The 22168-nt window shown below is 52.6% G+C and overlaps 10 protein-coding genes across 10 annotated transcripts; 4 read left to right on the top strand and 6 right to left on the bottom strand.

Annotated features, from left to right (window-relative positions):
- Positions 1-511: 511 nt before the first annotated feature.
- QC764_000680 (uncharacterized protein) lies at positions 512-2440 on the top strand (the record flags this gene model as incomplete). The annotated part of the gene is made up of 3 exons (XM_062939802.1): positions 512-698; positions 765-2185; positions 2242-2440. The coding sequence occupies 3 exons, from the start codon at positions 512-514 to the stop codon at positions 2299-2301; spliced, it is 1668 nt and encodes a 555-aa protein (XP_062802356.1). The 3' UTR covers positions 2302-2440.
- Positions 2441-2738: 298 nt separating this feature from the next.
- On the top strand, positions 2739-3972 carry QC764_000670 (uncharacterized protein). Its single transcript, XM_062939800.1, has 2 exons — positions 2739-3198; positions 3262-3972. The coding sequence occupies exons 1-2, from the start codon at positions 3014-3016 to the stop codon at positions 3959-3961; spliced, it is 885 nt and encodes a 294-aa protein (XP_062802355.1). The 5' UTR covers positions 2739-3013; the 3' UTR covers positions 3962-3972.
- Positions 3973-3977: 5 nt separating this feature from the next.
- On the bottom strand, positions 3978-6469 carry QC764_0029050 (uncharacterized protein). The gene is made up of 3 exons (XM_062940160.1): positions 4611-6469; positions 4306-4550; positions 3978-4237 (listed from the first exon to the last, which is right to left on the bottom strand). The coding sequence occupies exons 1-3, from the start codon at positions 5524-5526 to the stop codon at positions 4097-4099; spliced, it is 1302 nt and encodes a 433-aa protein (XP_062802354.1). The 5' UTR covers positions 5527-6469; the 3' UTR covers positions 3978-4096.
- Positions 5365-7238, top strand: QC764_0029040 (uncharacterized protein; the record flags this gene model as incomplete). The annotated part of the gene is made up of 1 exon (XM_062940159.1): positions 5365-7238. Exon 1 carries the CDS (start codon positions 5508-5510, stop codon positions 7236-7238), a length of 1731 nt encoding a protein of 576 aa, XP_062802353.1. The 5' UTR covers positions 5365-5507.
- Positions 6600-9026, bottom strand: RMS1 (Ribosomal lysine N-methyltransferase 4). Its single transcript, XM_062939797.1, has 3 exons — positions 8830-9026; positions 6933-8767; positions 6600-6850 (listed from the first exon to the last, which is right to left on the bottom strand). The coding sequence occupies exons 1-2, from the start codon at positions 8972-8974 to the stop codon at positions 7425-7427; spliced, it is 1488 nt and encodes a 495-aa protein (XP_062802352.1). The 5' UTR covers positions 8975-9026; the 3' UTR covers positions 6600-6850; positions 6933-7424.
- Positions 9027-10542: 1516 nt separating this feature from the next.
- On the top strand, positions 10543-13610 carry QC764_000620 (uncharacterized protein). Its single transcript, XM_062939795.1, has 4 exons — positions 10543-12199; positions 12263-12891; positions 12944-13008; positions 13065-13610. Exons 1-4 carry the CDS (start codon positions 11840-11842, stop codon positions 13523-13525), a joined length of 1515 nt encoding a protein of 504 aa, XP_062802351.1. The 5' UTR covers positions 10543-11839; the 3' UTR covers positions 13526-13610.
- Positions 13611-13780: 170 nt separating this feature from the next.
- Positions 13781-14975, bottom strand: QC764_000610 (uncharacterized protein). Its single transcript, XM_062939790.1, has 3 exons — positions 14671-14975; positions 14400-14600; positions 13781-14348 (listed from the first exon to the last, which is right to left on the bottom strand). The coding sequence occupies exons 1-3, from the start codon at positions 14829-14831 to the stop codon at positions 13826-13828; spliced, it is 885 nt and encodes a 294-aa protein (XP_062802350.1). The 5' UTR covers positions 14832-14975; the 3' UTR covers positions 13781-13825.
- Positions 14976-15123: 148 nt separating this feature from the next.
- Positions 15124-17150, bottom strand: MUP3 (low-affinity methionine permease; the record flags this gene model as incomplete). Its single annotated transcript, XM_062939788.1, has 4 exons — positions 15124-15418; positions 15480-15877; positions 15934-16667; positions 16739-17150. The coding sequence occupies 4 exons, from the start codon at positions 17148-17150 to the stop codon at positions 15265-15267; spliced, it is 1698 nt and encodes a 565-aa protein (XP_062802349.1). The 3' UTR covers positions 15124-15264.
- A 410-nt stretch (positions 17151-17560) lies between these two features.
- QC764_000590 (uncharacterized protein) lies at positions 17561-19136 on the bottom strand (the record flags this gene model as incomplete). Its single annotated transcript, XM_062939786.1, has 3 exons — positions 17561-17892; positions 17945-18286; positions 18338-19136. 3 exons carry the CDS (start codon positions 19134-19136, stop codon positions 17561-17563), a joined length of 1473 nt encoding a protein of 490 aa, XP_062802348.1.
- Positions 19137-19841: 705 nt separating this feature from the next.
- QC764_000580 (uncharacterized protein) lies at positions 19842-21973 on the bottom strand (the record flags this gene model as incomplete). Its single annotated transcript, XM_062939785.1, is given in 3 exon segments — positions 19842-21213; positions 21277-21657; positions 21674-21973. The coding sequence occupies 3 exon segments, from the start codon at positions 21709-21711 to the stop codon at positions 19842-19844; spliced, it is 1791 nt and encodes a 596-aa protein (XP_062802347.1). The 5' UTR covers positions 21712-21973.
- Between the last annotated feature and the right edge of the window lie 195 nt (positions 21974-22168).

Here is a 22168-nt window from a genome sequence, read left to right as displayed (position 1 = left end):
ACCTGGGCCACGTTGCATTGGAGGGTGTCTTTAGCCGGAAGCTACGCGGGTAGGACCACCCCTTCGTCAACGTCTTCTGTATAAAGCATTCAGCGACAATGCGATATCCAGTCAAAATGTTGCCATGGGTTTCCGTGGCGTTCATGTTGTGTCCCAGGTTCAAGTGTGGCAATATCGGTAGCTAGGGTAGGTACACTCTCACCTACAGGCTACCCACTGTTTCACCGCCACCAAAAAGACCACCAGCTACCCAAGTTCCATGCAGAATTCATTCAATCCTGGTTGTTTTGCAACAAACGAGTGGTGCGGGAACAGCCAACAGGCGAACCCCACTTGAGGACAACGCTGGGACACCCTTCATGCCCGCTCTCCCCCTTTAAATTGATAAAGTCCTCTTGTCTGTTCCCAACTTCTGCAGCAAATCTGCCTATTGAGTCATCTGCACTGTAAGTCTGCACAAGTGATTAACCTGAGCCTGAAATCAGACTCACAGATAACAGAAACAAAAGAAATGGCGAGCCATCTTGTGCTCTGGGCCTTGCTCCCCGTTGGCGTGTATCTTTTGGTGACGGTGTGGCATCGCAGGTTCAAGCAGTATGCCCACTTTCCACAGCTTACCCCGTCTTTTATTTGGGGACACATGAAGACCATTCATGAGTTTACAGTCAAAAACAATGACCTTCCTGATCTGCATATTGGTGAGTTGCTATCCAGATCTTGTATTACTCCTGTACTCTGGTGACCAGTCGCTAATAGATAAGCAGACTGGATCTTCCGTGACATGGTCAAAGCTGCCGGTAACCCTTCTGTGCTTCTCGTCGACCTCTGGCCAGCCAGGTATCCCATGGCCGTCATTTCGTCTCATGAGGTTGCCGAGCAGCTGTCGAAAGCGACGAAGCAGTATCCTTGGAGCGCCCCAAAATCCCCTACCATAGCTGACCTTGTGGACCTCGTCGGGCCTCACTCCATCTTGTCCAAGCAGCGAGAGGAATGGAAGTCGATGAGAAAGCAGTACAACCCTGGATTCGCGCCGAAGCACCTCATGACCTTGCTCCCCTGTATCATTGACAAGACTGAGATCTTCCTCGGTAGACTGAACAAGCTCAGCGAAAATGGCCAATCTTTCCCCTTGACCGACCTCATTATCAGCTTGACATTTGACATCATCGGGGCGGTGACGATGGGCATCGACTTTGACGCCCAGATCCCCGACTCTTCCAGAGAGGGCGAGTTCATCAGGGTTTATGACCAACTAGTCCAGACATTTCATGGAAGAAGCAACATGCTTCCCTGGTGGTGTTATCCAAAGCTGGCCCTTAAACGATTCCGTCTTGGGAAAAAGGTCGACTCCCTTCTGGAACAGATGATTCGGCTGAAGCATGGCGAGGAGCAGCCACAGGAAAAGCGCAGTGTGCTGAGCCTGTCACTGCAGGGATGCGACGTGCTCGACGAGCAGCTGCTGGCTCAGACAATCGATCAGGTAAAGACGTTCCTGTTTGCAGGGCATGACACGACCTCGATTCTTCTCGCTTGGGCATTCTACTTTCTTCACCGGTACCCCAAAGCGCACGAGGCACTAGTTGCAGAGCTGGATGCCCTCTTCGGCCCCGAATCAGGTGAAAGCTTTGAGCTGATGAAGCACAAGCTGCTGAGTCCGGGAGGAGATGAATTGCTCAACAACATGGCCTACACCACCGCCGTCATCAAGGAGACGCTGCGCCTATGCCCACCAGCTGGTACGGCAAGGATGGCGCCACCAGGAAGCAACTTCGTTGTGCAAACCCCTGAAGGACAACACCTGTGTCTCGATGGCATGGTGGTTTATAACTGCGCCACCATCATACAGCGAGACGCTGGAGTGTTTGGTGATACTGCGGACGAGTTCATGCCCGACAGATGGCTAGGCGACAAGAGCGGAATTATGAGCTCGAGCAACGACGGGGACAGCACCATCGAAGAAGACAGACGGTTTCCCGCCAGCTCTTGGAGACCGTTTGAACGCGGTCCCAGAAACTGCATCGGCCAGGACCTTGCCACGATCGAAGCAAGGGTCATCATTGCGTTTGTGGCAAGAAAATACACCTTTTCCAAGGTGGGCTTGGGAGAGCTGGAAAGGAATGAAAAGGGAACTTTCATTCTTGAACCAACACGAAAATGCCGTCTCAAGGGCAAACCAGTGTACAATGTAAGCTTGTCTGTACATACCTATTTCACAGGCTTACCACTAACACGGGTTGCCAGAATCAACAGGTAACTGCTAAGCCGGTAGATGGGATGCTGATGACGGTGACGACGAAGTGATCACTCCATTGTTCAGTTGAAAGGGGTATTTTAGGCCTTGGGGTATCTGAAAATTTGCTTGAGCTTGGATCGCGGTATGGTTTGATGTGTTCAGTCCGCTCATGTCAGAATTTCAATATTAACAATGGTTGCGTTCGTTTCATACCGGATGTTGACATTGACTGTCCGCCTGAGTAGTCTATGTACAGCCTCACATGCGTAGCTTTTGACTGGGTAAATCGTCACTGGCTGGAATAGCATGGAAAGGCGCAAAATCGGAGTAGCTTGGGGGAAAGACAGACCGACCTGTTCGAGGAACGGGGTGTTGGAGGTAGACCGAAAATCCAGACAGTCATGTAGGTACCCAAAAGGGCGGGCGCTGACGTCAAATCCACATGGAGAGCTGTCTATTGACCCCCCTGTCATCCCCCACCCTAATAAGCCCAACTCCTGACATTTTATCTTTATCGGTTACAATTTTGGGCCCACACACCGCCTAATTCTCGTGATTCGAACCATTAGGTACCAACTAGACATTCAAATGTTGAGGCGGAGACGTGCGGAGGATTCCGACCTGGATCCAAAAGTATATTGTCTGCGGATGGTGGTCCTGAATTAAAAGCCACTGGCCCCCGCATCTAAGAGATTCTTTTGCTTGCTTTTATTTTGCAGAAGGCCCAGAAACACTCAAAAATTCTACAACCAGATATAAACGGTTAGTTGAGTCTGCATCATGGCTACCTTGACAGAGAGCCTCTCCTCAAGGGCAGTAGGAGAGGTTCCACCCTCAACCACGATGAGCATCAGCCAAGAGCCAAGTGATGGGCGGTTTTCTTCAACGTCTGCCGATGAGAGCCCGGGCCTCACAACGTTTTCCCTATTCTCACTTCTCCCCGCGGAGCTCCGTCTCAAGATATGGTCAGGCTTCCTTGTTCTCGTGTCTCAACTCACATGCCGCCAACTAATGGTTGAAGCTTAAAGGCGTATCTCATTCTTTCCTCGTACAGTCGTCCTTCACACCCGCCGCACCCACTATGCTGATGACAACCACCGAGACCAACCCAAGTGGCAATCACGCTCCTTCAACCCTGTCGCTCTTTCGGTCTCTATGGAAGCCCGCCAGGCAGCTCTCAGGCACTATAATGTTGCGCTTCCCCTTTACGCTCCTACCGTCCGACACCACCTCCTAGACCCAGAGATCAATTCGGAACGGCCTGGCGACCTCCTTCCTTCCCGCTCGCTGTATCTCAACCTAGAGCATGACACAGTCGCCTTGCTCGGTGATCTCCATTACACCCGGTTGACGAACCTGTTGGATTGGCTCCGAAAGACGGGTGCATCCCCTCTGAGGAACCAAAAGGGTAGGGCGAGGGGGCTGAGAAGGTTGTCAATGAGCATGGCTCCCTGGGCTCACCCAGTGGGGGCAGCCACTCTCAAAGCGTTTTCGCGGACCATTTTTGCCGACCTGGACGAGTTTATTTTGTTTCTATATGCGGAGCGCGTGCCGCCGGCCGAGTGGAAGGGCGGTAAATGCGTGCTGCAGCAAGCGAGTGTCGACACTGATTACTATCGCCGCTTCCTCCTGAGCAGAGGCAAGCAGTTTGTTGATGGGGACGGGTGGATGAAGGTTGGCAAGAAGCCCATGAAGGTGGCCGAGATTCAGTTTGTGGATGGGTGGTGACTTATTACTCTACGTTTGGGGTTCATCGCAAGTCACTGGAGAGGGCATTGTCCAGCCATTTCGATATTGCCGCCCGCCCAATAAACTATAATACAAGATTATACACGATGCCACTCGCCTCGGCCCTTACAGCTGTTAAGCCAGTCTCCTTAGTATTCTGTCGCGGACAACGCGATGCGCGGCTTCGGCGCCATTTTGAAGAGAAACGGCGCCGACGATGGCCAAGACTGATGTGTTGAGTACCGAAACAATACCCGAGAGTTCGAGGTTTTCAGGCTGCCAGACAGAGTTTATTCGTTAGTCGATTCAGTCAGGGCACTGGCAACGGGGGAGAAGAGCTATACCATCTTGGGTTTCCACCGGGTGATTTCACCCAGACCAACATCAAAGGCGAGTTTGGCAATCTTTTCCATGCTTACTACGTCCCAGGGTTGTCTTGCATACAGCTTGTCGACATTCGCGAGAGCAGGGTGCTGGAACGGCTCGCGGCCATGTTCGTCAGAGAAGGTGATTGCTTCTTGGGCCGCATCCCCAGGGAGCGGATTTGCGAGGATACTTCGCATAGTTTCTAGGGCGAGGACTTGACGACCTGGGGTGAACACTGGAATCAGCACTAAAACAAGTCATGACGAAGAATGGGCCGGCGCACCATAATAGGCCAGTCTCGTGTTGAAGCCTCTCCTTCCTTGGTCGAAACTCTTGTGTGTTACAGCCAGCCACTTGATCTCGTCGGGCAACATCTTGTCGCCGTTCTTGCCCAGGAACCGGTTGTAAACGGCATCGACCTTTTCTGGGTCCTCGTTTACGTGCCATATCTTGCGCGCGGGGTTCTTGACAATGTTGATGGAAAAGCCGGGGCCCTTCATTCGTTCTGGGGTATAAGACCATCGCGGGCGACGTTCCGAGGAGGAGGCCCCGGAGGCTGATTGGCTATCGGCCGTGGTTGGTGTTGATGTCGGTGTCGTCTCTGTCGACATTTGGCGGGCAGATAGGCCCATACTGCTGGCAACCGACGATGGTGGGGGCCGGGTGCATCTTGCCAGAGCCTTGGAGGCCGACGAGACGGACGCCCGCGCGGGATTGAGAGCCATGGTGTTGTTGGCTGCTGGGGTTTCGTCGGGCGGGACTGGTTCGTCAAAGGTGCAATGGCCAGCTACAGGTCGTGGTGTTGTTTGTCTTGCTGCTTCCAAGCACATGCGCCGGGCACTCCAACAATCGCGCTGTAATTTTTTTCCGTCCTCACGGTTTCCCCGGCCAAAGCTGCAATGCGCTTCTGTTGCCAAGCGGCTGAACTTCGGCGCCGGCTCAGCCCGACAACCCCACACCGAAGCCCCACTGCTGCAAGGGATGTGCGGGGCAAAAAAAACATTTTCCATTGGCCAATGCAGTTGGATGCCAAGCGGCCCACGCGACCAGGCTTGATCCCCAGCACGCCAGGCACGCCTGCTCCAGCTCCAGCTCCAGCTCCCTGGGCTCCATCTTGTCTCCCACGGCACTGCATTGGAACCTGGGATACCACTTCGTCTCCAGGGCCTCGACCACCACAATGTCTTCGTCCACCACATCCTCGACCTTCAGACGTGCCTTCAAGAGTGTGACTCCGACTCCAACCAGCACCGACACCCTTCGCGATCGACTCGCTGCCGTGTTGCCTCACGGCTTCAAGTTTGCCGTTTACCACCTCTCGACGCCCCCGACCAAGACCGAACCTCTCTGCTCGGCCCCACCAGACGAACGGCCAGACAAGACATTTGGCGAAAGCCACTTCCTGGCCATCTCAATAGATCGCGACCACGATGCGCCTGCCTCCTTAAAGCGCGCTTCGCCCGGTGCCGACGAGGCCAAAGCCACCGAGCCCAGAGCCCAGGTGTTGGTCTTTGCTGTCGAGATCTTCATCTTCACGACAGCCTACTCGACCACGCTGTTCGTGGGCAAGGCGGACTCGACTGGCTACCTGCATCTTCTCAAGCTCCCCAAGGGCACCTCATCGCCCACCCGCCAAGTGACAGCCATATTCCTCGCCTACCTGATCGAACATCGTCGACGCAAGAACACACAGACCATCGTGAACCTCTTTGCCCGCGCCCAGTCGCAGTATCTGTTTCCAGGTAGCGTGCAAAATGACGGCAAGCATATTCTCGACGACCGGGGCCTGGTCAAATGGTGGTGCAGAGTGCTCAACCCGCTGATGGAGGGCTTGAGAGGGGAGGCGTGGGGAACCCCGAAAGGGTACCTCCTCGTCCCGGGTCTGGAGGAGACTGACACGAGGGCCTTTGTTCCACGGACAGCTACGAGCGCAGACAACTGGGTTATCGGTCATCCCTTGGAAAAGATATCCCATTACGTCGACGAGTTCGACTGGGTGCCGCCGCGCTGCCTGATCCCGCGCTACCCCGACGACCCCAAATCCCGATTTCGCGACGAGCTGGACGAGGAGGTCTCCAAACGCAAGCAGGGAATATGGAAGTGGGCGAGCGTCAAAAATCTTGACCAGTTCTGGGAAATGATGTCGTTTCGCCAGGAGTGCTCAAGCGGACGGCTCACTGGTTTTATTTGGCTAGTTTTTAACCCCACCAAGAAGGATACTGCCGCCCAAGCAAAGACTACCACGTCCACTTCGTCATTTGACGCGCCATTCTCGTCTCACAACCCACCCTCCACACCTCCCCGTCGGCGTGTGGATATCCTCGCTCAGACTCCCCGCTCCAATAGAGGCAGCCCGCTGAAACAAGATTTGGATGGTTCGCCCCCGCGACCGGATCGTCGCAAGAAAAAGGACAAGTTGAAGAGAAAGAAGAAGAAGCTGACGGGCCCCATCATATCGCGACCGCCCAAGGTGAAGCGCCAGCTCCGCAACTATCTACTCGACCGACCGACGTCGACAAAGTACTATTACTGGCCCCCAGAAGGACGGGGTGCCAAAGTGGTCAGCGAGTCGGAATACAAGAGGGATATCGAGCTTCTGTTGCACCTGGACTTTTCGACACTGGACAAGGCGGTGGGAAGTTCTCGGCGCTGGATCAGCCAGGCAGGCGTTGGCGCTGATGAGTGGGGTGCTTCGGTTCTCGGTAAGGCTAAGACACAAGGAAACCTCTTTGGGAGTGTGAGCAGTGGTAATCAGGGGGCCGTCGTGACCAACTTGACAGGACTAGTGCGCAGGAAAAGGCCATCACAAGAGACAGGGCAAAGCACGGCAGGCTCTAATGAGAGCGGGCCCATCTCCATCAATGTTCTTGATGCGGGGTTGATACGAAAGAAGCCAAAGGACAAGGCATGACCTGCTTTGAGATGGCTTGCAGTCTTGGGACATGTTTGACATCCATGGCTAGGGTTCAGGAACGACCATGTTGGCGTTTTCCTTTCTTTTCATAATCTGGCTTACCTTACACCGATCAGAGGCACTGCCAATGGGCACACCTTGTCAACGATATCATCTTAATAATTTATTAACTTTTCCACATAGTTATATTCTCCTCCTCTTCGCCGCCCTCCCTTCGTCTTGTGGCTGTTCCACGGGTCTGTTTCTCAGCTCCTCGAGCTGCGTGGTGATCCACGCTCGTGCTTCTCTTAGAACAAGCTTCTCCCCCCGGCGCACCCACACAGCCATCTTTTCTCGTTGGTCGGACGGATTAGCACTGAGGAGCTGATCATCCTGCTCTAGTGTGGTACCGTATTCCCTTTCTCTCTGCGTCACAGCCTCCAATATGGTTTCTAGGTATAACCTCTTTCTCCAGTCCTTGTCGTTCAGTGCGCGAAGGGCCATATCGTTTTTGCTGTCGGTTATTTTTTTGCAGGCCTTTAGACAAAGCTTGAACTGCTCACCGAGCTCGTCCGGGAGAGAGGTAAACTCGGCCGGCTCTTCCAACAACCCTGTGGACGAAGGATCCGGACTCTGACGTTCCAGAACGAATGCCTCCTCAAACTCCTCGTCCTGCTGCACCAACGCGCATACCTTTTCCCAGACCTCTGGCTGGGCTTGGAGCTTGGACTGCAGCGCAGACGAAATGAGACTCCAAGACAACTCGACCACATCCCACCTGGCATGCTTCTCCGTGACGTATCCATACCGTCGGAGCAGCTCGGCACTCGATAGCGGGCCGTAAAAGTTGAGAATCTCCTCCCCCTTTCTGATGGGGCGGAGTGAGACGGCAGTCAGGGCATCTTCGGCGTGGTTGATGTGCGCATTGAACTCGGCGTCGGCGTTCAAAATGTCTGCCATGGGCACCATCCCCAGCATGGTTTTCCCTTCGCGGTCCTCCTCCCATTCGTCGTCGTTCTCCAGCTGCTCGGGGATCTCCATGTCCTGCTCAAGATCAAAGGCATATGACATAATGGTGGAGCCCATGCGGTGCGCCAGCTGGATGAGTTGGTCATGGGAGAGGGGCGTGGCTGACGAGGGGAAGAATATTTGGGGGTGGGAGCGGATGACAGGGAGGATCTTGGATGCGATCATCTTATCGGCCTCCTCCTGACCGATCCTGGATGTAACGGCAGAAGCTTGAAGGAAAGAAAGCTGCGAGGGTGTCCAGAACATGGGGGTGTTGAAGGTGGAGGGGAGGACGTCGAGGTAAGGCTTCCACTGAGAGGAGGACCCTTGCAGATATTCGTGGATGAGGATGAGGATCAGGAGCGTCCAAGAGTTTTGGTTGTCGCCATCACTTTCATCTCCAGACTCGTCCTCATCATCATTATCGAGGTCAAATATTTCAGGGAGTTTGTCTTTTAAGGGGGAGGTTGCCGCGCAAAGAATGCTGTTGCGTGGGATGGTGAAGAGAACTGTGTCGGCAGCAATGTCGGCCTGGGCGACTGTTTGGGTGTCTTGTCAGCAAAAAGCGCAAGATTGCAATCGGAACCCCAGGAAGCCTCACCAATACCCCGTCCTGCATTTCGACTCCTCAGATCTTCAATCGCAATGTCCTTATGGAAGGTTGCTCCCGGCAGAGACTGGAACCAGGAGAGAAAATGACGCGTCCCCTCCAAAAACCGGGAGTCTGCGTCGCTATCGACCTCCATTTTGAAACGGCTGCGATGAGATTATGAGCGAGTGACTTGGTGGTCATTGAGGTTCTCACACACTCAATCAGCAACAAATTTTCGACTGATAAGGGTGGATGGTGGTCTGTGCGTTCGGTGTATTTGATAGCGTCATGTTAGTCTGGCCGCCCAAGTCACCGACTGTCCGCCGACTGTTGTCCGACCTCTTTGACTGCAATTCATGATACGTTTTCAGCTTCTCGGATACAGGTATCCCTTTCATGATTAGCGTTCATCCCCTCACTCTCGCTCACCGGACCATTCGCCAAAAAGCCCACCCACTTCATCAACCGCACTACTTCATGTCAAAAAGGTTGTTTACCATGGGGTTACTAACTGATATATACGGTGCGATTTTCCTATATCAATACAGTTCTCCAGTCGTCATACAATGTATTTTCAAAAAAACGAATCTTTGAATCTTGCCATTAGCAGGAGTGTGCTGTCCAAACTGCATCTTCCAAGTCCGAGGCGATCAAGGTGCTTATACGCTCCCATACTCCGGAAAAGAAAGTTCTGTCGCATCAAAGGAGAATGGATACTCTCCGTCACAAGTACGAAAAGGCGCGGTACCAGTGGTTTCGAGGACTAGACAAGCTTCGCCATGATATAAGAAATGCTGATTCCAGACCCTGAGCCCCTGTTCACAAAGGTACGAAGGCACAAACGGTTGGATTTCGAATAACTCCCCGCCATGGATCTTGCTTATTCAATTGCCAGGACTTTGGCCTTGCCGTATCCCCAGTACGTCACGATGACGAACCCCCTATGCTGTTTTCTAACGATGACACTAAATAGGGGACTACGGGGAGAACGACGGTCTTGGAAGGGAGTCAAGTCACCAACACCGACTATGGCAGAATCTGGTGGTTCACTCCGCAGTGAATCTAGTCTGCTCCTCCTGGATCTTGTGTGGGTGACATGCCCAAACTGATGTGGCCAATGGGCATATTACAATATAGATCAGGGACTGGTAAGAACTCTGGATGGGCAAGACAGAGAAATGCATCTGTTTCCCGGCGGCAAATGTCATGGCCTGAGTACCTAGACATGCGGCTCGCTCCTAATACATTCCGCCAACTAGCTGGCCTTGATGCTCAAGCATTGGTAGATGACAAAGGTTGCTCCTTTGTCAACGACACATACGCTGTCGATGTCTGGTTCTTCCTTCATGGCTCTGTCTGATAGAACAACAGAATATGAGACCCTGCCGCCTCCAGAACCTTTGACTTCACGGTCGGCGGAGAAAGATTTTTTCTTGCTAACGCGGGACACTGCATTGAAAACACAGGCACCGAGGATCTGATTTTCCTCGACGTATTGCAAGTCCCCGAGTTCAACAATATCAGCATTGCTCAATGGCTTGTCTTAACGCCAAAGCAACTGGTCAAGGATCATTGTATCTTCCCGATTCAGTCATTGATGCTTTAGCGAAAGAGAAACCTGCCATCTTGACGGGAACAAAAACTTGACCACCCTTGGAGGGGGCGCGTCTGCAATGATTCCCTCGGTGGTAGCCTTTCCAGTGATAGCAAAATCTCATGAATGGTGCTTGCAATAGTAACACGAGTGTTGCTCAAGACGCTCCCCCATAGCTCGACCTCACGCGCTCCAAGTGCCCATCAAAACCGACCTGCCACACCAGACACAGCCGTTGGTACAACCCAGTCTGCCTCAGCATAGCACAACTTCATTGAATACGAGCATGCGGTGACATGTAGCTCAGCAGATTAGACCATCCAAGTGCGACCGTTTCTGTAGGCACCCAGAGAAGCAGGTGTTGCTGCCTTCACTCTGCCGGCGCCACGGCCATGCATTCATGAGACGGAAATGACAAACACCCCGGGTTCTTGAGCAAAGGCCCAGACCGCACAGTCCTTGTTGTCAACTGCAGGGAAGATGGAAGCTTATGAATGACAAGCTTTTTTAGGAAGGCAACGTTGAATGGGCAAGTCGGAAACAATGTCGTTTGAAGATGCGAATGCTGCCTCGCGCGGCCAACGAAGTGTCGTGATCGACATGATGCGAGAAAGGCCGGTCGGCAAAGTACCTTACGTACCATAGGGCAGGTGGCTATTGAACAGATTTGGTCGCTCAGTCAGGAAATTTCCGATGGACTTGCCCTCGTATAGTGGACAAGAAGCCAAACACTTATTCCGACCAGCCTTAGGGCACTCGAGAGCATCTTGTTGAATAGAGGCAGGAACCACGATGAGGATGCTCCCGACATGGAGCCCGACCCAATCTGGAAGGAGGTAAAACGTCCCCGCACTTACTAGGTGGCCTCCTGCAGCATCGATAACGGTCTTCGCCGCCCGGTTGTGTCCGCCTCCCTAATACCGAACGCAATACCAAAACCTTGGCCTTTGGCCCTGCGTTGATTGCAGCACTCCCCCATACATAGAGCAACAGAGGCTTATGCGATCATTGTTGTACACTGGCATATTCCATCCCGGGAGTTTGGGTGTCGACTGTCTTGGCCCACGGGCACTGCACTGGGTGTTATCATGCAACGAACGAATGTCGATTGCCAATCCTCAGAGACCCCGGCATGGACCAACCTATCTTAGTATTCTTGATACAACCTCCCCAAACAGGAAGGAGAAGTAAGCACATGTTGCACCGCAAAATCGATAGAACAGGCCAGGAGTCTATGGCGACATCTCCAACATTCGTCTGGACTCTGATCAGAGATGGGCAGCTACGATGCCGAGATGGATCCTAGCACAACATGTCTCGAACAGGAGGAAGGTTGCGAGACATGGATCAGGGTTGACACTACAGGAGAGAGCATCTTGTGGACATGAACAATCGCTATAAAAGCACCAAGGCTGTTGTTTTGAAATGCCAGACACCTCTCAGCTTCTCTCTCACCACCTTCAAATCACCCTCGGACAACTACGGCAAAGCTCTATCATGAGGACAATCCAGCTCGTTACCGCAGCCATCACGGCCCTCTTGGCCCATGGTGCTGCTGCCAAAGAAGTCGCCCCGGACCCGGCCGTGGCCAAGATTTATGACAGTGGTGCCGTCCACGAGCAGTTGATGGCCAAGAAGCATGCCACATGGAACCGTGAGCTCAAAGCCGGTCACTTCAACTCCAAGAAATGGAAGTCGCGGGGCGGTGATGGTGCCATCCGCTGCAAGAATGGTGTTGCGGCTGTCATCCCCGGCGATGCCATGAATACGTTCAAGTGCAACAAGGTGTGAGCCCTTTGCACACCTGAATCCGAGACGGACGAACCACACACTGACCATGCCCAACAGGTGGACTTTTACGATTTCGTGTCGCACGCTGATCTGGGATCCGCCACTGGTGAGGGTTCGTCCTCGTGGGGCTGGACCAGTCGTGATGGCCGTGAGTTTGTCGTCATCGCTCAGGCTGATGGCGCCGCCTTTGCCGAGATCAACAAACAGGGCAAGCTTGTCTACCTCGGCCGTCTTCCTCAGACCAAGGGCATTGAGCCCCTCATCTGGCGTGAGATCAGGGGGTACAAGAACTTTATCATCATCGGATCCGAGGCCGCCGGCCACGGTGTCCAGGTGTTTGATATGAGCAAGCTTGTCAAGATCAACCCCAAGAAGCCCGTCACCTTTGACCCCGAGAAGGATGTCACTTCCTGGTGGAACGACCTGCCCATTGGCCGCACTCACAACGTTGTTGTCAATGAGGAAAAGCAGTATGCCGTCGCCGTCGGCGCTGCACCCCGCACCAGCGCTTGCCGGTCCGGCCTCATTTTCATCGATCTCAAGGACCCAGCCAAGCCCAAGACGCTCGGATGCGCCGCAGGTGACGGATACGTCCATGACGCTCAGTGCCTGACATACCGGGGTCCTGATTTCAAGTACTGGGGCCGGGACATTTGCTACGGTTACAACGAGGACACCTTGACCATGTAAGTGCTTTAGGCGGTATTGTAGGACTTCCAGGGCTAACCTTTCTCCTAGCTACGATGTTACTGACAAGAACGCCACCAACATCATCTCACGCACCAGTTACGAGGGAGCAGCCTGTAAGATTTCACCGCCACCAGTCTTCCACGCATGTGCTAACCAGATTTTCCAAAAGATACTCATCAAGGCTGGGTCACTAACACTGCCTGGCAGGAGTTCCTCGTCCTTGATGATGAGCTTGACGAGGTTAACGGTGTCGGTCCGGCTGCCAGCGGGTATCCAATCACTTACTTTTGGGACATTCGCTCTCTTGAGAGCCCCAAGCAAACTGGCTTCTTCCGGAGCGCTGCTTACGGCATTGACCACAACCAGTTTGTCATTGACGGTCTCTCTTACCAAAGCAACTACGGCTCTGGCTTGAGAATTCTAGATGTATCAAGCTTGTCCAGGGACCCTACCGGTGCCCGAGTGAAGGAGGTTGGCTTCTTTGACATTTACCCCGAGGATGATGCTCTTCCAGAGGGTGGTATCTTGGATTTCGTCGGCACTTGGAGTCACTACCCCTTCTTCAAGAGTGGATTTATCCTCATCAACACCATTGAACGGGGCGCCTTTATCGTCAAGAGGGCCAAATAAGGGGGAGGAAGTGTCATGGAATACAGTGTAATACCCGGGTAGCAGTAATTATATAATAGCTATCAATTCCCTGTGCGGACCAGAAGGCTTGAAACTGGGCTTACACCAAGGCTCCTGGAGTGCCAGTCGATTGACTTGTCTAGATGGCTGATAGTAATAGGTATCGATCGTGATTCTTGGACACAAAATATGCAGTTGTAGCAACAAGACAAGGACTTTGGGGATGGAGGAACATGTATTCAGTCATTGATTACCCAACTTGATCCATCTTCATCCGTTATCATCATCGAAATAACATTCCTAATCATAAAAGACCAAAGTCCGAACCTCGATGCTCTCCCTTGGTGCCTTATCTTCCTCATCTGGGTCAATGAACGAAGAGTGCGGCACCCTTCTTGCGACCCCCTCCTCGGTATCGAAGCACTTGATCAAAGTAACCTCCTCAGGGGTCTGCGCGTATTTGAAGTACCACTTGTGGGATGAGTTGGGCTTCACCACATATGTCTCACCGGCTCGATCAGGGTAGATGAGAGCAGCACCAATCAGGTCTGAGTCCGGAACCGAATGAGCATCAGCCACGCCCAGAGGGTCGCGGAAGATGGTCTTGATTGGACGCCAGACATTGATGATTTGAAACCGTTTACCAAGGAGCTCATCCGCCTCGTCCGGCAAGTGATAGCGCACCCTTTGGCGAGATGCCTCGTACGATTGGTCAACGTGGACGCTGCGTACGGGACCACGGAATCCAGCGTCAGGTGCACGGTTATCCTGGCTACCGCGGCGAATTGTGTGGTCAAAGATGTAGACGCGATGGGCTCCGGTCCTGGCTCTGATCAGTTTTGGATTCTGTCTGGTTCTCGGACCATAGACTTACGCATCCTTCAGCAGCTGCTCGACTTCCGGGTAATATTCGGCCTTGATCTTGTCATCGTCGGAAAAATCCTTCTCTTTGCTTTCGTGCCGGTAAAACTGAAATCCGTGACTGTCAAGCGTGTACTTGCTCTCGTCGCCCGTAATATCGGTGACGACTGCGTCGATCTCGACACGAGGGCGCTCAATCAAGGTCTCTGGACGACTAGATGCAATTGTAAGCAACTGTTAATGGGCAACATGATGCCTCAAGGAAGGGGAGACCGTGGCCTTACCCAATAACATATGGGGCAGGGGCAGAACCATCGCCACGGTCCTTGTAATAGTTGAATTTGGTGTGGACGTTGTGCTTGAGAGGCTTGCCGAATTCTAAACCATGGGAGTTGATGGGCCCAATGGCATTGACAGCAGGAGAGGCAACAGCAGCTGCAGCCATGATGATAGGGAACGATGGATGGTGTAGCTGTGATGAGAATTGGATAGAGTATCGGATCCTCTTCTTTATATGTTGCTGCTCAGTGTCTGCTTGCCTTGATGAAACAATCTTTGCATTAGTGAGATTGCCGAGTGCCGTAAGACATGGTGGTTCTGGTGATCGTCACGCCATCGGTGACGCAACGAAGAAACGGTCTCGTTGGTCGGTGTCGGGATAATTCCGGTGGTAGCCGGGTGATTGTTCAGCAAGATTTTCAAATCTTTCCGGGACTGGTAACACTTTGTAGGACTGCTTTGAAATACAAAATTGATCTTTCTGGGAGCGATGTTGGTGCTTTCTGGATTTGGTACCGCAATCTTCCATCTTTACAATCGATTGATAGACACAGCAGCATGTGAAGAACCACACAGCGGGATCCTTTTATACTAGGTAGTCAAGTGGTGTGTTCGTCTTCTTTTGCAACACGGATGAGTTTTGTAATAGCTGTGCCATCCCCCAAGACCTCGGTTGTTTCGTCTAATTCGTATCCGCCTAGTTTAGGAAGAACAACGACAAGCACAAACCAGTAGAGAACCGCCAATAAAAGTCTACCACATCGAATCAGTCATGCTCTCATAGTTTGCGGCGTGCATGTCATCTGATACTTACACGGAAATGCCCAGCAATGCATAACTGACCCTGAACAAATGATCACCATGGCTCTCACCAGCCATGGGCATGAATGGGGCTGCAATCATGGCAATAGATAACACGATTCGTGCCCACACTGCAGGTAGGAATGCTTTGTATGGACGTCTCAGATCTGGTCTCGTCTTCCGAAGCCAAATGAGACCAAGACTAGTCGCCAAAACAAAGAACTGACCAGGATATCCTTCCACATCAAGAATGAAGGAGTATATGTTGCGAGCTGGGACGCATATCACCACCACAGAGGGGATGTAATGGACCATGAGTGCTCCCAAAGGGGCTCCCAACGGCTGAGAGGACGACCAGAGATGTCCATAAGGTAGGAGACCCTGGCGAGCAATCTCTTGGTTCAGTCTCGCCTTGAGCGTTGGGAGTTAGCGACGATCACCGTTCAGCTCAAGGTGTTGGCACATACCAAGGAGAATGTGACAACCATAACATTTCCAGCAGCCGAAATAGCCACAGCTAGAGGCAGGAAGATCCGCCCGGTCGTTTCCCCCAGCAGCCTCTGGAAGAACAGCGCTGCAATCAGCTCACCACTCTGCTTAATCTCATCCAATGGCACAATGAGAAAATAGGCGACATTGACCAGAAAGTAGAGGAGACAAGCTGTAAACAAGGCAGTGGGTGCGGCTGATTTCAGCGTCTTGACTGGGTCCCGCACTTCGTTGAGCACATTGTTGACGTTTTGCAGTCCCGCATACGAGTAGAAAACCTTGAACAAGGCAGTGCTGATGATGCCCCAGTTCCAGACAGACCCCTCCCAGATACTATCCCAGGAAGGTAGCAGTAGCCGCGTGGTTTCGGATGGGGTTGTGGGACGGTAGCCGGCCAGGACCACCACGGCAGAAGCAAGTGTCATAAACATGATCAAGCCAATCTTGATCCAACCCAGCAGGTTTTGGATGAATATCCCCGTCCTAAGAAAGCAACCATGAATGAGGGTAATCAGCGTCATTAAAGCCACAGCGAGAGCCCGAACCTCGACTTTGTGTTCCGAGGGCTGCTTCCCGAGTGCGAAGAGGGTGTACTCGCCAAAAACGATACAGTTGCTTGCCGTGAACCCCAAAAGTACAGCGTGAACAGCTACAATGGTCGACGCCAGAAATCGAGGGCGACGATAAGTGAATTCCAAGTATACCTTGTCGCCTGTGGCAGATTTCAAAACGGACGTGTGTAAGTAAGGATGCTGTTGTTGAGGATAGCCGAGATTGACTTACCACCTGAGCGCGGAAGCATACATCCATATTCCAATCCAACAGCCAATCCAAACCAACTCAAAACGGCACCGGCGACCCAAAGGGTGAGGCTGAGACCGATACTCCCCACTGAACTGACTATGCTCCCCGGAGTTGCAAAGATGCCAGACCCGATGACCCGCGAGATGATCAAAATGTAGGCACTTCTCCAACCTAGAGTACGTCCCAGGACGGCTGTCTCGGGAAGCACATCATCTTCAATGTCTCTGCGAGTTGTCGAGATGATATCACCGCTTTTGAGTGTTGTGGACGAGGCGGATGTCGAGCTGGATTTCTGACGTCGGTGGCCTTGGCTGATGTGGACGACGGCAGCTGAGGGAGGCGCTCGAAGAAGAGGTGTTGTCTCTCCATGTGAAGTTGACTGGTTAGGCATTCTGAGAAAGTAAACAGCTAGTACACACGTATCTACCTCGGGCTGTACATTCGTTCACCTGTTGCCAAATGTTTGTCGGAACAAAAATGTTGATGGATCGCGGAAACAGCATTTTCCACCAGAACCGGAATCCACGGCGATGTTGGATTTGTAAACCAAAGCGGGCCTGTTCCAAAAGGTTGCGTAGATGGCAATATGGACGGAATCGCATCAGTTTGCGTGTGAGGGACAGGAGATGGCGTGCTTGGCCTGGTATTGGACCGCGCCGCGTCACACCATTCATGTCCAACCCAATCCTCACCCCAGTCTCGAAAACCGGTAATTTCATGCTTGTGATATATACCTTGGACGCATTTATGAAAAATGTGCTTCCCGTTCCCATTTATACCCCTGCCTATTCACGCTGGTATTTATAAATACTTCGCCTGTTTCACTGTCGGGTCGTTCCTTCCGTCGTGCTCTCCCATGGCAAACTCGTTTGAGCTGCTGCTACTCTCTTCCCCCCCACCGCCGTGGTGGTCGCTATCATACCGACCATCGTCATTGTCACTGTCAGCCTGACTCTCGCTCTGTTGACTCGCCTCTTCCTCACTCGCTTCACCCGCCATGTCGGTAGCAGACTCATCTCCGTTCTCACTGCCGCTGTGGCCGTACTCAGAGTCAGAGTCGTCACCCGCCAGTGCTAATTCTTCTGCTAGCGATAATCGACGTTTAATGGCTGGTCTAACAAAGTCTTGGTCATCTATGGGATATTGGTCAGTTCAAGTCCATTGCGAGGTACTTGGCAAACATACTCTCTTGCTTGATGCCCTGTATTGTGTTTCTCCTCGTCATTCCTTGTCTTGAACCAATCTCTCCCTCCGAGTCCGAGGTTGGCATCCTCGCTGGGACTGTTGTGTTGCCCCTCGACATGCCAGCCCGAAGAGGGCTCGAGGCTTTGTAGGGCGGCGTGGGCATGTTTGCTGGGAAAGAAACATGTATAGATGGCTGCTGTCTTTGATGACCCCACCTCGACGGATCGTTGTTAGTAACTGGCCTTGATGACGACCGCTCAGACTCCAGCTGCTCAAGTTCGAGGGCACGTAGCAAGAGGTTATTGTAGCCAGAGTAGAAGTTTTTTCGCATAAGATCGAAGCCTGTCGGGGTTAGCGGTCCTACCTTGAATCAGAAAAGGGGGGGCGACTGACTGCCTCCATGCAATTGATTAATTTCTTTGACTAGCTGGAGCTGACTTTCGGCAAATTCCAAAGAGTCAACTGCTACCCTGATGGCAGCCTGGACTCTCAACTCGGACTTTAGAGCATTGTGAAGGCCGGATGTTTCTTGCCTGTAAGATGCTGGAGGTGTTGGTGGTTTGCGTTTTTGTTCATGTTGTCGATGTGGGGTAGAGATATCTTCATGTAGCCTCGGAAACTCTTCTGTGTCTTTTCGATGATGGCGTGACCTTGTCTGGTTGGCAGCTGGTCTCGCAAATCGTAACGGACTGGAGACAAAACGTGTATGGATCACACCTTCGCTTGGCCGAGGTGTCTTTGGAGTCTCAGGCGGCGTCCTTTTCATCAATATCGGTGTAAGTGGACGGGGAGTGAGTTTGGGCAAGCTGGCTGCGGATCGCAGCGCTGATTCAGACCGGCTATGCTTCAGTTGTCCACCTCGTAAAGATACTTGTCTTGTCGGTGTCTGGTCTTCAAAAGCAGACAGGGTAGTTTGAAGAGAGGCCAGAAGCTGCCCCAGTGTTGGGCAGAGTATCTCCCCGAGGCGCTCGCCGGCTTTATCTTCGGGCAGCAATTCGAGGAGGATGTGGAGGGCCTGAGACAGACTGGATCCCAAGTTGAGGACAGCACCGACCAGCACGTCCTTGTCCGAGTCTCCGATTGGTTGGGGGAGCAACTTAAGCCTCTGGATTGTTAGAATGGGGCTTTCGGCAAAGGTATCGCGCCTGACAGAACGGAACAGCCATGCCCCCAGGTCAGGGAAAAGCTCCATCTCGAAGATACTCCCGCCGTCTAGTAATCGAGGGCGTACAGGCTGTGCCAAGTCAGGGACTGTGGGAATCACAGGAAGCAAGAACAAAGGGGGGTCCCTAGCCGCGAGGTACCGCACACCTAGGGTTTGACAACGTCAAAAGAGGAGTCAAAAATGAGGTTGACAGGGAAGAGCGGTGTGCCGCATCGATCCACATGCCACCGAATCTCGGCCCGCTGACTGGGTCACTGTGTGGGGTGATTGAGACACGCTAACTCGAAACTGGAAAGGTCCCCCTGAAAGCAGCATCGTCGGGCTCATCGTGGTGTTGGCTCAAGAAGGTCTGTTTTGGTCAAAACTGACCCAACAGAAAGTCGCGCAAAAGATGCAATTTTCTGACGTGTTGGTCTGTGACACTTGGTAAGTAGAAGAGATGAACTCTCTGTCTGTTGATTGGTCTGAGCCAGAGACAGGGGTCGTGTTCAGAGCTGAAATTAGGGTTAGGGGTGGTCATGACACTGACACTGGCATGCGGAGGACAAGAAGAGGAGTAAGGTCATGAATACAAAACAAAAGCTACTTTTCTTTCCCCTGGTATCATAAACTCCAAAACAGCCTGATTTCCCTGCTAATATAGGGTTTGTCGTATCTCCCACTCAACTTCAACTCCAAAGTCTGTTCCTATCCGGCCATCTCTTCCCTCTTCTCTAGGCATGGATCCAACAATCAGTGAGCAAACCGGAAATCCAGTCTTTTCAGGCCCTCGTCCTCGCTGTTGAGAGTATAATCCTCCTGTTGCTCCGGTGTGAGCTCATTCCATTTGGCGTCCCTCAGCTTGTTCCTCCAGATGTAAAAGGCTTTGACAAAGTAAAACTGCACAATGTTGTAACAGACAATACCAAGCAGAATCCGGTTTCCACGAACGTAAAACGGCCTATCCTCGTCACGGTAAATGTTGCTGGCGAGGATGTTGCCGCTCTGGACAAACATATTGTAAAGGGCAGCCGACACGGCTCTTGTCCGGACCGCGTTGCTGTTGCGTGCGTTCCAGCCGACCAGAATGGCGTGGCAGTAAGGGTAGGACAAAAGACCAGTCATGATTCCATAGCGAGCCCATGGAGAAGCATTCGGATATGCGACCAAGGCCACGAAGAAGGGAAACATCCAAATGTTGCTGATGGAGGAGACGATTGACCTCTCTTTGAATCGCTTGGACACCCAAGTGATGATGAGCAAGTTGACGGCAAACATGAACTGAGCCGGAATGGCCATCAAGTTGGCTTCAAAGACGCCAAAGCCCATTTGTCGCAAAATGAAGGACATATAGGTGTTGAGGGGCGAGGGGGGGATGTAGGTGGTCAAACCAATGAGATACAACGGCCACATCTCCCAGTCCTTGATGGTCTTCCAGAGGAGGACAAGACCAACACCCTGGCGATTGTTCATGTCGCCCTTGGAGGGGTCATCGCGGAGCAGCCGATTCACAATGATGGATTCCTCGCGGTCTGAAAACCAGCCGTCTTTGCCCCGGAACCAGTTACGGGTTTGACAGGGTCCGGGGGGCATGAGAACCCACGAAAAGGTGCCGATAAGGAGTGTCACGATGCCTTCGAGCAGAAAGAGCCACTGCCAACCACTCCAGCCACCAATTCCTCGCATCTTGAGGATGCCAGCAGCGAGAAGAGAACCGACAATGTTCACCGTGCTGAGGGCCGTCCAGAACCAGGCGAGACGGGTGGGCAGTTCGTTGGACTTGAAGAAGTAGGTGAGCCACAGCACGATGTCGGGGATGAACCCGCCCATCAGGAAGCCCAATAACACCTTAATGACATAAAATCCAGCCTTGGTCTTGAGGAACGCCTGCGAGCCAGCCACAATGGACCAGCTGCAGATGAGGAAGGGAATCCAACGGTCAGCACCGACCCTCTTGCTGATGAGCCCAGATGGAAGTTCTGCCACCAAGAAAGACGCCAAGAACAAGGTCTGGCCGTAATTGAAGTCGTTCGTGTCCATGCCAATCTCTTCCAGCATCCTATCCGTAATGGCGCGGTTGATGTTTCGACGATGCAAATCGAGACCACAAAACATGATCCATGCCCTGTAGACCGAATCCATTAGTAAGAGAATTCCATTTTGGAAAGAGTGTGTGGTAGGTACGTACCAAAGCATGATTCTACGGTCAATCTTCTTGACCAGCTTCCGCTCCTCCTCGGCCGACCAGGTAAAGCTGGGGTCGAAGCGATGTCTGTTCTCATAATTTACATTTTCGTATGTGGTGCGCCAGTGATCCGCCACAGCCGGATCAGAAAAGATGTGATCGTTGGTTGAGCCATAACCATCAGCATCAACGAGTGACTCTTGGGAGACTGAACCAGAGTCTGAGCTGCTGAGGCCGGTATCCGTCTTCTTCTCGTCAGCCAAGATCTTTGGCGACGGAGAGGCCACCTCCTTTGTGTCTTTGGAGTCGTGGTTGGTGGGAGTCATGTTGACGGCAGCGTTCCGGCAGGCCGGAAACCAAGATGGAAGATGTGCTGGGTAGGACCTCGTGCTGTAGGTACCGCCTGAGACACAGTTTGCATCTCCGCGGACGTAACATGTGGGAGAGGTTTATATAGAGCCAGGGCGATCCTCAACCACAACGTCAGCGTTCCCGGCCTCTTACTCGCCAGGGTTGCAGTTTGTAGCAATGTTGTCAACACCAGGAAGTCTTGCGCCATGGTCAGGATTGACAGTCTTTCCACCTTGGAGCTGTTATCAATGGCGCAATCTTGCACGTGTATGGCATTGTGTGATATGCGCAAGTTGCATTGCACCTCGGGAGAGTCGACGGCCACCGGAGCAGCCACTGGGATGTTGTCTGTTCTGTGGGATGGATTGCCACTGGGATCTTGCCCCAGATCCGGGGTATAGGTCCCGACAGACGTCCACCCCGCGCTTCCAGCCCTTTTGATGCGGCAAAGTGCATATCTCCGATGTCGTTCGTGATGTCCCTGTTGTTCAACGACCAGTCCGGACCTCAACAACAGACAGAACCACTAGGACCAAAGTAGTAA

This window comes from Podospora pseudoanserina, chromosome 2, assembly GCF_035222485.1.
Source record: "Podospora pseudoanserina strain CBS 124.78 chromosome 2, whole genome shotgun sequence".
NCBI lineage: Eukaryota > Fungi > Ascomycota > Sordariomycetes > Sordariales > Podosporaceae > Podospora > Podospora pseudoanserina.
Note: the sequence above shows the minus strand (reverse complement) of the source record. Positions and strands in the feature narration are given on the sequence as shown.